This window comes from Adiantum capillus-veneris, chromosome 7 (assembly GCF_014529385.1).
Source record: "Adiantum capillus-veneris isolate H3 chromosome 7, ASM1452938v2, whole genome shotgun sequence".
NCBI classification, from domain to species: domain Eukaryota; kingdom Viridiplantae; phylum Streptophyta; class Polypodiopsida; order Polypodiales; family Pteridaceae; genus Adiantum; species Adiantum capillus-veneris.
Genome location: NC_140937.1, coordinates 62,355,670 through 62,368,483, shown reverse-complemented (window position 1 = coordinate 62,368,483; position 12,814 = coordinate 62,355,670). Strand labels below are relative to the sequence as shown.

The 12,814-nt window shown below is 46.2% G+C and overlaps 1 protein-coding gene across 4 annotated transcripts in view; it reads right to left on the bottom strand.

Moving 5' to 3' along the window:
• The window catches only part of LOC147453959 (uncharacterized), an 89,920-nt gene extending 80,355 nt beyond the window's left edge, over nucleotides 1–9,565 (bottom strand). For 2 of the 4 annotated variants that reach the window (XR_015188581.1, XM_086516002.1), the window contains exon 1: nucleotides 9,065–9,565. Coding sequence is in view for 3 of the 4 variants with exons in the window: in XM_086516002.1 (XP_086372128.1) it covers nucleotides 9,065–9,067 (3 nt within the window). In the remaining variant the exon portion in view is untranslated. The remainder of the gene's footprint in view (nucleotides 1–9,064) is intronic. The other 2 variants (XM_086516001.1, XM_086516003.1) reach the window with 2 other exon arrangements.
• Nucleotides 9,566–12,814: the final 3,249 nt, after the last annotated feature.

Below are 12,814 nucleotides of genomic sequence, written 5' to 3'. Positions count from 1 at the left end.
CAGCATCCAGACAGTCCTTGGTTGGAGGAGCAGTTACAGCAGGCTCGACAAGAGCTTGCTAGCACAAAGGAGAGGCAACATGAGTTTGCTTTCCACCGACAGGCATCTCAGTGGACCAAGGTGGGCGACAGAGTTACTGGTGCTTTCTTTGAGGCAGTGGGACCTCGGCACTCGCATGCCAAGGTCAGTCAGTTGAGGAGGCCCGACGGGTCAGTTGCTTCAGAGCTAGAGGATATGCGTGCAGTTGCTACTGACTTTTACCATGAGTTACTGTCTGGAGAGCCCCAATCAGAGCGTCAGGATGCATGCAGGGAGCAGGTTTGGGCACAGATGCCTTGTCTTGTGACTGAGGAGATGCGTCAGAGGCTAGAGCTGCCACTTCAACTTGAGGAGCTACACACGGCTCTTAGGGCCCTCCCCGTGGTAGCTGTCCAGGTGAGGATGGGTTGACTCCCAAATTTTTCATGGAGTACTGGGACCTGCTTGGCCCAAATCTCTGTAGTGCTTTTCAGTACATTTTGCACACAGGAGTGATGCCTGACAGCATGAGTGAGGGCTTGATCTACCTCATTACCAAGGAGGGTGTCTCCTTGGATGAGATACGACAGTGGCGCCTCATCACCATCCTCAACTCAGCCTACAAAATTCTTGCCAAGGTTCTGAGTTTGAGAATTCAGCCACTTCTAGAGAGCCTTATACATGGCATAGTTACAGGGGACGGGGGGGACGGGCCCTAGGGCCGGGGGACGGCCGTAACCGGGCCGGGAACGCCGGGGGACGGACGAAAATCGGGCCAGACGGGCGGGTCGCAGGGGGGACGGACAGGGGACGGCAGGGGTCGGACGGGGTCGGCCGGGGTCGGATGGAACAGATTCAAATTTTTGCCCGTTTTTGACCGTTTGCAACGGATGTGTGCAGCCCCAACTGCCATATTTTTGGAGCCTTGGCCCTTGGGAGGCTATAAAAGGCTCCCTTGGGCCTCTTAATACTCATAGTCTCAATGCTCATTCCATTTCCCTCAAGCTCAAGGCTCAAGCTACTCAAGGCTCAAGCTACTCAAGTCTCAATCATCAATGCTTTCCTCTCTACTCAATGCTCATTGCTCAAGCTTGAAGCATGACCATTGACTACTCTACACTCTAGTCTCCACTCTCAAGTCTCTCCCTCTTCTACCCACTTTGAAGTTTGAACTTTGAAGCTCTCCTCTCCCTCTTCTACCCACTTTGAAGCTCTCCTTTACTCTCTCTCCACACAAGCTCTCCTCTAACTCTTCTAACTTCTAGCTCTACTCTCTCGAGTCTCTCCACCATCATGTCATCTCAAGCCAACTCCACTTCTCAAGCCGCTTCTTCTCGAAGGAGGCCCGCCGTGCAAAAGTGGTCGTGGTGGGATGAAGTCGACTTTAGCTCGCGTGGCAAAGGTGGCGGTGCAAGACCATGGACGTGCAAGCTATGTCCATACAAGAGATCGGGTGGTTCAAACAAAGTGCGAGCCCATCTTCTTCATGAACCCGGTCACGAGGTAAAGTTTTGCCCTCATGTAGCTCCCGAGAAGAGGTTGGATCTTCTTGAGGAGCTCACAATGTATGAGGTTGCGGAAGCGGCCAAGAGGGGCCGTTTTGTTGCCGTTGATCCCTCCACCACGGCGACACCGCGAGAGCAAAGGGAAGCCAACCTTGACGACATCTCTCGAACCTTCAAGAGCCATGGATCTACACCGTCCTCTTCCGTTCCGCATCGCCAAACCACTCTCAACGAAAATTGGAATCCTAAATTGAAGGAAGAGGTGGATAGGTCGGTTGCCCGATTCTTCTTCCACGACCACATTGCCTTCCATGCTTCGCGGTGAGTTTCCCTTGGCATATGCACATTGCAATCTTCCATTTTGTATTCATAATGGGTTATAACTTCTCGACTCTCGACTCTCCATACTAACACAACATGCTCTATTTTGTGTGGATAGGTCTCCATACTTTCGAACCATGGTTACGAAAATAGGGGAATATGGCTCCTCTTATGTGCCACCTTCATCGGAAAGGCTTCGCACCACCCTCCTTGACAAAGAGAAGCTTGCCGTGGAGCAAGCGGCCCAAGCAACAAAGGATTTGTGGGAGACCAATGGCGTCTCTCTTCTTGTAGATGGATGGAGCGACACCCGCAAGCGGTCCATCCACGGGGTGGTGGCCTACTCTCGGGGGGAGATGTACTTTGTGGAGTCACATGATGCATCCGATAGTGGCAAGGCCGCCGAGATGCTTGTTGCAGAGTGGACAAGCACCATAGAGATCACCGGCCCGGAGAATGTCCGTTGTATGGTTACAGATGGAGAGGCGTCAAATAGGGCAGCCGGAGCTATCATTGAGGGCATGTATCCCAGCATCCATGTCACATTTTGCATGGCGCATTGCCTCAATAACCTCCTCAAGGACATAGGGAACTTGTCATGGATTTCACCCACCATTGGTGACGCCTCTCAAATTGTCTCCTTTGTGCTCAACCATCAAAAAGTGCGCCATGAATTCTCAAAGAGGAGCCACTTGTCCTTGCTCAAATATTCAGAGACAAGATTTGCATTTAATTGGCTTATGCTTGGCCGCTTGTCTACATGTGGCGGAGCCTTAAGGGGCCTCTTTCTCAGTGATGAGTTCCAGGCCATGCCGGAGTCTACATCAGCAGTAGGATTGAAATGCCGAGAATGGGCCGACGACGCCGCTTGGTGGGAGGAGGTGAAGACTCTTGACAAGTTCATCGTCAGAGGACTTCTTCCAGGTGAGGAGCCCTGGAAGGAGTTCTTGCTACAACAGCTTCGTGCTAGGGTGCCTCAGTCAGGAGGCCCTTGGCAACCTTCGACCAGATGGATCTTTACAGAGATGCGCAGAGTTGGTTTGAGCAGGAGACTGGAGGACCGCTTCGTTGTGAGTTTGCTTCGATCTTGGGAGCTCTTACGGCATGGCCTGGAGCAGAGACAGCCTACGTGCACGAAGAAGCGCCTACGGCAGTCCCTCGTCTGGAACCCGATGGTTAGCACTCAAAGAGGCCACTTGGTTGGTAGTCGGCCTCATGTTTCCTGGGGTCCCATGGCAGCAGGTCCAGCGCGCTCTTTAGGTGACTAGCTAGAGTTCACAGGTTTGTCAGAGGAGGTACAGGGGCTCCAACTACAGGGCATGAGAGGGGTGCAGAGCATGTGTCAGGAAATCTCGGAGTCGGTTCCAACTGAGTGGCTCATGCCGTAGCACCCCGGTGGATGGGAGCCTTCACACGACTGGAGGTTCTCATCTCAGTCAGGGCCTGCTCAGAGACTGTCCCAGCCCTTTTCTTCGAGCTTCAGGGTGGGGAACGCCTACAGCGAGTTGTAGTAGAGGCGCCACAGGTAGCAGAGTGCTGTTTTCAGAGGATCCGAGTAGTGGGCATCTGTGGGAGGACTTGTGTCGTAGACCCTGACCCAGTAGCTCTTGAGACTGGACACTGGAGGCTGTGGGCTTGGGAGTGTTGTCCACTGGCACGAGTACAGTGGGATCCTGGTGAGTGGCTATGGAGGGACCCCTTCTCTTCTGCAGACCACCCAGAAGTCACGTTCTTTCAGTACACTGTTCGACTGGGACGTCATATACTAGCAGCACACAGAGAGGCCCGCCCCGCTGCAGCACCTCATTGGCAGGAGGAGGGTCTCACATTTGAGTTCTTGGTAGCCTTTTGGGAGAGGTTGTGGGACTCCAGACAGCCGAGACGAGTCACCTTGTTTCAATGGCTGGTCGCACACAGAGCTACAGCAGTAGGGAGCTGGCTAGTGCATAGTGGTCTCTCGGCCGCTTGTGTAGCTTGTGACCATTTGGTGGAGAGTCAGCTTCACTGTCTTTGGGACTGTCCCTCGGCCCAGCAGGTGTGGCTACGAGTTCTTCGGCTGATGCCTGCTCTCTCCACGGCTCGACAGTACACTTGGGGGGCAGCGGCTTGGTCCACCCTCACGGGCCCGGCACTTCCACCAACAGGATGATAGTGATGCAGGAGGGGCGACCTACACTCCAGCCTGCTATAGAGCTTACTCCACAGGAGTGGTGCAGTGAGAGAGAGGAGTGTTGGGAGCTGGGAGCTCATCAGTGGCCTGACACTCTGGTTCATCTGGCGAGCCCGTTGCTTCCGCATCTTTGAGGCTCGCCCTGTGCCACCAGCAGAGACTGTTCGTGATTTTTGGCTAGAGCTGATCCATACTCTCAGGGGACAACTTGAGGGACTACAGGGCAGCTCCGACCGCATGCAGGAGCGCCGTGAGGCTTTCCTTCGACTCTGGCATCCTGGGCCTTTTTACACCATAGTCCAGGGTGTACTCCGATGGCATTACCGACCACCTGTGTGGCTCTTCCCTCCCCCCATTTCTTGATTTAGCCCCATTGTACATATACTGGTTTTTTCATTGGGAGAGTCTCCCACCATGGTTGTTGTAGCCCTCTCTTGAAGAGGTAGTTGTAGCCCTATGGGCAGTTTCAATAACTAATAGAAGGATCTTTTTCTCGGGGGGGAAAAAAAAAACTCATGATGATAAGGAATTGACACAGCTGAAATTTGTGGCTTCCTTGATAATGCATCAGCCAACATTCTTCTTGCCTTCCACATGCATAATCGGGAAGTGGAACATGGAAATAATATTTGCCCATCGCATATGCTTTTCGGATAACTTTGACTGTGTCAAGAAGTATCGCAAGGTCTGATGGTCTGTCTGGACAACAAAATCAGTACCTAAGAGGTAGTGCTTCCAGCTAGAAAGCGCATGAATCACGGCCAACAGCTCTTTCTCATAGACTTGCATAGTCTTCTCTGGCCCTGCAAAATTCGGCTTTCATAAGCTACTACCCGTCCATTTTGCAATAGCACTGCTCCGATGCTACTGCCACACGCGTCACACTGGACCACAAATGACTTTCTAAGATCTGGGAAAACAATTACTAGATTTGAAGTCAACTTTTCCTTCAAGAGACTAAAAGCTGAAATCTCTTTTTGGGTCCATCTGAAAGTGACCTCTTTCTTTTGCAAAGCGTGAAGAGGTGATGCTATCTCTGCAAAATTTATGATAAACCTTCTATAGTAGGAACACAATCCCAAGAAGCTTCTGACATCGTGCACAGTCTTCAAGTCTCGCCATGTCTTAATAGCTTCGACCTTTGCGGGATCCATTCTAACACCATCCTTTGAAACTATGTGGCCAAGAAAGTGGATCTCTTCCAAGAAGAATTCACTTTTCTTAGGATTGACAAGTAACCTATGACTGCGCAACTCTCCGAACACAATGGTCAAGTGACGCCTATGCTCCTCTTCATTCTTTGAATAGACTATCATGTCATCGAAGAACGTTCCAACAAACTGTTGATGCGAGCGGAAAATCCGGTCCATCATTCTATTGAATGTGGCAGGAGCATTTGTTAGCCCAAACGGCATCACTAGAAACTCATAAAGACCAAATGTCGTTCTAAACGCAGTCTTGTGCACATCCTCTGGCCTTATACGAATCTGATGGTACCCACTCTTAAGGTCTATCCTGCTGAAAATTGCAGCACCCTCTAAACGATCGAGAATATCATCAATTCTAGGAATAGGGAACCTATTCTTGATGGTATTCTTATTCAACGCACGGTAATCAATACACATGCGCCATGAGCCATCCTTCTTCTGCACCAGGAGCACTGGGGAGCAAAAGGGTGAAGAACTAGGCTAAATCAGCCCCTTCTCTAATAACTCCTCAACCTGGCCCATAATCTCTTTCTGTTGCGCCACGCTAACCTATAGGGAGGTCTATTTGGTGGGCTACACCCTGGCACCAAATCTATCCGATGGTCCTCAGGTCTCTCTGGCGGCAATTGCGACGGTAATGAATCAGAAAAACAGTCACTAAACTTTTGCAAAAATGCTAACCTTTCTTTATCTAGCACAGATAAATTTGACTAATCATTATCTGAGACATCACGTGCAAAAATCAAGTACACAGAAAGATGATTCTTTATTACAGAAGTGTTAGCAGAAGCAGATACAATAGGAACTGACTCCCCTTTGAGCTTTACATCCAAAACATGAGTTTTGCCCCTATGCTAAAGGGTGATCGTCTTGCCGAAGACATCCAGCACGCCATGTACTCTGAACATCCAGGGAATTCCAAGTAGCGCATCGCACCCTGCCAATGGCATAATATAGAACTCTTCTGTGTCCACATACGACTGAATATGCAGACGTAGCTTTCCAATAATGGGAGTAACACACTCTAAGTTGCCAGGACATGCCAACCCTGCCTGTGCTATGTACCCCATCTCTTCACATTTGATGCCCAGCTTCATAGCTAACTCAGGTGAGATAAAGTTTGCTTTGGCACCTGGATTAAAGAAGATGAGTGCCGTCTGATCCCTAACTTTACCCCATGCCCTGCATAACTCACTGGCATCTAGATGTATTGGGCCTGTCACCCACCATATCTGGCACCAAACCTGCCGTGGGTTTAGGCTTCTTACCTTTCTCGTCTTCTTTATCATCTGAGTCAACTGGTCTTTTCCTTTGAGGACAATTGGTAGCAAAGTGACCAAGCTGCTCGCATATAAAGCATTTATTTTCAGCCATTAGGACCTTCTGCCCCTCGAGCAACTTGCGCACATAAGGCTTCCTTTTTTGTTTCTTTGCCTGCGCTCCAGAAGTCCTGACTGAATCCTTGTCTTTGGTGGCCTTTTCAGACCCCTGTGACACTTCAGGAGCTGTTTTTGCAAAGGACTTCTTCGCTGAATTTTTCTTTTGCTGCCCAATCGTTGCTCAGAAACCCACTGTCCTCTCCTTTCAACAAGGCAAGACCAGTGTTAGCAACTTCCATAAGCTGAGTGAGGGTAGTGTCGCGTGATACATCCAGCCCTACGTGTCCGTGGACAAGCTACAGCATGACCAGAGTTCAGTTAGTCCAGTCAGTCTAGATTATAAGTGATCTGGCACTTTTGTGAGTCTATTCGTAGACCGTGCATGCCCAGTCACTTGGTATAGATGCATATCCTCTGGTTGCACACAGCATGATCATCAGCATTCCCATCAGAATCCATTAGAATCAGTTAGGGGAATTTTCCAGTTGTGCCAACCGAAAGGTATAATAGCGAGGGGCCTTTTGTCAACCCTAGGCTACGCCCTGAGGTAGGGGATGTTGTGACTCCGAGTAACGAGAAAAGTGGGAAGGGAAATCTCTCACCATGTGCCCAAATTGATGACACCTGAGACACTGATGTGGACGACCGATAACCACCAACCTGTATAGACGGAACTGCTCCGTGTTGAGATTGCGGAGTCGTATTGTATTCAGGACGTGGGTGTCTCGAGGTACATAGACTTGTATTTGTGGTGTGCCGATCTTCGTCGCCAGCGAACGTGGTATAACCAAGCCCCACCTAGCAGTTATGCGAGTGAAAGATGAGTCAGGAGCGATGGAAAGGAGAGAGTGACTAGAAAACAAGGGTCCGCTGTTGGTGATCAAACTCCTCTACATCGAACTTTGGTGGTGTCCAACGCTCTAAAACAGATAGTCAAGTCCCAGCAACAATAGGAGAGCAACTGTAGAGAGAGTCGGCATAGCGGTTGTCTGAAAGCTGAACCTGAAAAATGTGACAGTCCAACATGATAAGCTCCAAGATGATGCCCTCGGAACCATCAAGTGTAGATCGAAGCCACTCCCGGACTGTGTCGCGTAAAGAGGAAAGTTCCACCATGCACCCAACCACTGTCTGGCCTAAGTAATTGTTGGAATTAGTGTTGCAAAAAAACACACAGAGCTTGGAGAAGACAAAGGACGCTCAAGGTACACAACACAAAGTGTATTACTTTGTGTGCAATGAAAAGATGAGATAGTCCTAGAGTGATGGGTGTATATACAATGCACAAGGGAAAAAACCTCCTAGTGAGGGGGAAAATGCACCGACGGTCCTAAGTGTGTTCACACGCATCACTACCACATGTATATGGTAACAAAACCCCCCTGGGAGTGATGTGATGAACGAGAGCTGACACATAGAGTATAGGGAAGTGCCATGCCCTGTGAGGACATGATCAGTCCACGAAGCAGAGTAAGCACAAAGCTTCGCGGAAAGCTTTGAATTTCTCACAAGACAATGCCTTTGTGAAAAGATCTGCAAGGTTGTCCTGTGTTGGCACATAAGCCAAGCTGATCTCTCCTGCTGAGAGCCTCTCCCTGACATAGTGGTAATGCACCTCAATGTGCTTTGTGCGAGCATGAAAAACTAGGTTCCTCGCAACTGCCAATGCGCTCTGGTTGTCAGTGTAGATAGTGTTGGCAGTGTCCTGTCCCAACACCCAAATCACCTATAAGGCGTCTGAGCTATACACTCAACCGTAGCTGTGTGAAGACTGCCCTGTAGTCAACCTCACAACTGGAAGTGTCGAGTCTGCAAAAATGGGATCCTCCCAAGGGAAATAGAGTACTCCAAGAAGGATAGAGGGGCTTCATCTGGCTAAAGGAAGGCCACTGCCACTCACCAGGATCCCACTCCAACTGAACAAGTGGCTTTCCTTGCCAAATCCACAGTCTCCAAAGTGGTGCCTCCTCAATAGTGAAAACGGGGGTCAACACACGACCTCCTCTAGAAAGAGCCTACCTCTCTAACAGGCTGCCAATGGGCAGTCAACTGCTGATCAGGCGAGACCTCACCCTAAAACTCCAATCTGATGTGACGTCCATAATGGCCTATCATCGCAATGCTAAAGATGAAATTCCCCTGTGGAGCAACAATCAGGTCTTCCGAGTAAGTATCAAAATGGAAAAGACAAGCTCATGCATAAATGACATAAAAGTTTTATGAAGGCAGATGGAAATCTGCAAGGTGAGCCCTACTTTTACTGTGCTAATGAAATAGCTATATATTTGAAGAAGAAATGTAAAATAAAAAATTTGTTGCTCATTCCAATTTGCAAACCATACTTGCATTAGAAATGTACTTTGGGTGATGCTAAGCGGGTCAAACATTTCAAACAAGCAGCTGGTATTTGAAAAAAAAAAAGGTTTTGTCTTTCCTTTCATGAACCAAAAGCCTAATGCTTACCATTTACAAGAATGGAAGATGAACGCCCTTGTAAAAGATGTAGTGCAGCCAAGGAGATTCGTCAGCAGCTGCCAATGCCAGCACCATCATCGGACCAGGATAGTTTCAATCATTGAGAAGCATGAACATTTGCTCTCTGCGTGGAGCTTCGATGCCTTGACTATAAGGCTGATGCTGGTTTAGGGTTGAAGCTTTGGGCTAGGTTTGAGTTTGGGTTCCTTCTAGGGCTGGGGAGAGAAGAAAATAAAGCACATACATTTGCTGTCTGTGTGGAGCTTCTGCGGTTCAGCCAAAAGGCTGATGCTTGCAAGGATTAGGGTTAAAGGTATGGGTTCAGTGTAGGTTACGTCTAAGTTGTCCGCTACCCCTTTCTCTGCAACTGGGTTTCCTAGGACAAAGGCCTGCTCTATCATTCGACCACGAACGAGCGCTGCGCAGTTTAGACGAGGAAGGGTCGTCACCTCGCTCGAAAAACTTCTGGGAAATGAATTCTTTTATTTGAAATTTCGAAGAAGTTTTTTGGAAATGTGCAAACGTTATTTTGGTTTTGGCCTGTAATAGCTGCACAAATGTTTTTTGGGCCTGCCCAAAGGGCAGCCACATCATGGAGTGTGGGTTTTTTTATGAGATACCAATTGAGATTCCGTCGAAATTGAAAGGGGAAAAGGAGAGTGGCTGAGAGTAGTTTCTATTTTTACTAAAATAGAAGCTAGCAAAATTAGAAGCTTATTTGATGCAAGCCTCTTGGGAGAAAAAAAGAAAAATTCTTCCCTCTCGTTGTCTCTCTCTTAATGGTGTCAAAACCTCTCTCTCTCTCTCTCTCTCTCTCTCTCTCTCTCTCTCTCTCTCTCTCTCTCTCGCAACCTCATAGAGGTTCAAAGGACTCTCTGTCTCTCTCTCTCTCCTCTGTCTTGCTTCGGAGGTCTCTCTCTCTCTCTCTCTCTCTCTCTCTCTCTCTCTCTCTCTCTCTCTCGCAACTTCATAGAGGTTCAAAGGACTCTCTGTCTCTCTCTCTCTCTCTCCTCTGTCTTGCTTCGGAGCTCTCTCTCTCTCTCTCTCTCTCTCTCTCTCTCTCTCTCTCTCTCTCTCTCGCACGGGGGTTGAGTTGTCGCTCCCTTGGACTGTTGTTGCAAGACGTTTACAAACGTCGCCGTCTGTGAGCCTGCGAGTCTCCCCTCTTTGTTAGTAGCAAGCTAACCCATGTAACATTTTTCGGAAGCTTTATTGTAAAAACACTTATTCTTTTGATAAATCGAAAATATTGTAACTCCTATTTGCCAAGTGAATATTGTAATCTATGAGCCGGAGCTATAAGCTTCCACATTGTATCAATCTATCCTTAGTTAGAGCTCCCAAAAGCTTAGTTTTTGACAAAAGAAACCTTGGCTAAGGTATAAAAACCAATTTTGTAAAGTTATTATTAAGTTTTTAGATAGGAATACAGAGCGTGAGCTAACGGTGCTCAACTCTCTCATTCTCATGCTTCCTACTCCCTTGTCAATTGTTGCATTGCAGTGTCGTCTGTTGCGTTGCAACCGTAAGTAAGAGCTCTACGCATTGACGTAAACATATCATAGTAAATCATAGCTTTTGACGTCGCCCGCGACCTAATTTCATCATAAGTAGGAATTTAAGCCAAGAAATCACAATAAGCATAGGCGGGGTATTGGGACATCATTGCTAAGCATTTAGATGCATTCGGGATCAAAAACGATTACGTAAAAATCTTATTGTTGTTAATAGCACTTCATCAAAAGTGAGATTTGAGACCATAAGCATGTGTGCTTAGGTCTTATATACTTGTCCTAGAGGTTTTATAGCATTCGAATGTCGTTTGATGTTGTAACAGTCATGATTTGTTTGCCAATTAGTGACTAACTTTTGATGACTTAGGTCATTTGAGTGTAGCTTGTGTTAGATGCGAGTTGTCTCTTATTTTCCAAGAGATTGACACCCTCTTGTAGCCTCTATGTACTAGTTGAGTTAGCTTCGTCCCATGGATTGACAATTATGTTCGTAGTTCTCGTTATGTCTGCAATAAGATAAGAGTGAGGTTAGGAAGCCCATCCACATTTGGTGCCGCTGCCAAAGACAAATAGACATAAACTAAGAAAAACAAGAGCGTCTGGTGTAGTTGTCCTTTAACTTCCTTTAGGATCACCTAAAGTTAAACTTTCTGTTTAAAACCGCATATCTTAAAAGTGTCGTCTTTTGCTGTGTAGAGGTAGCTTGGGAGTAGATTGTACTTGCTAAGTACCTTGTAGGATTGTAGGATTAGGTTAGGATTTTAAAAATGATTGATGGACAAGACAAGTCTAAAGATCAATGCTAAAGAAACCATAAAAAATAAGAAAACAAGTGTTTGTGGACACATTCCACAACCCAATTGCAGTAGAACCTAAGAGTAGGGTAAGTAGAATCCGAGGTGGGATCTCAAATCATTGCTCACTTCAAAAGAATCATCTGTGAGTTGTTTATGTGAAGTTGCAGAATTTTAGGCCTATAGCTTGAAACAACATCAAAAGACTATCAACCACTGAATCCGGATGGAAATTATGCTCATAAAAGTTGTATGAATCAGTGGGTAAGTATAAGGATGCATTTGAGGTAAATTTTCAAGAGTTTGCAAAAACTCAGATTATTTACATTTTCTTGAGAATTTAGGCCAAATTAAGTTTTGACTTGACTCAGAGGCTTAAAACATTTCATAAAAAGACTGACCATTGAAAAAAATATTCAATTTAGGCCAAAAGTAAATAATCATGATTATTTACTTTTAGATCAAAATTGACCAAGGTTGATACCATAGACTCTATGCATGATTACAAACATCTTTTGTGAAGGCTCATAGAATTTGGATCACAAAACATACCAAAAACTTGATAAAAACTAAAATTTATCCTGATTGTTTTGAGAAATTAAGCTTGACTTGATAAATCTTGTTCAAATTTGGTGAAACTTGACTCAGAGGCTTCGTTTAAAGTGTTTAACATGTGTGTATGCTCAGATGATAAAAAATGTGCTAAAATTTGCGAGAAATAAATCATCACGATGATTTTTTTTTGTCCAATTTTCAAGCTTTTTAGACAACTAAGCATACCACAAGTTCAATCATGTTGTATTGAGCACTCACATCAAATATGATAAGATTTGGATCTTTAAAGTAACATTGTGGCCAGTTTTTGTAAAGATGATCTGCAGACACAAAATTGTTGACAAATTGAGCAGGGTTCATCCAAACTTGGTGAAACTTTTCTAGGGAGCTTAAGTTGAGTTGTTGTACCTATTTATATCAACATTTTGGCAAAAAGTTGCTAAAATTTTTCTAGAAGTAAATAATCGTGATTATTTACATCTGCTCTAGAATTGAGAATTTTTTCACAACTGAGTACACCACAAGGTCAAGCATATGAAGTAGACTACTTATATCAAATTTGGTGAAATTTGGATCACAAAAGTGAGACTTAAGCCAGTCTTGAAAACAGTTGATAACTTGGACAAATCTTGTTCAAATTTAGTAAAACTTGTCCAGAGACTACAACAAGATGTCTGTATGGCAAAACAATTCTAGGAAGTGAGTAAAACAACGAAAAGTAAATAATCAGATTATTTACTTTTGAGCCCCAGCGACAAGATTTTGAACTTTTGAGCTTGTACGGTGTTAGAACAACATAATACAAGCCCACTGGTCAAGTTTGGATTCCATAGGGTCCAAATTAGTACATTCTAACTCAATTTCCAAGTTGCAGA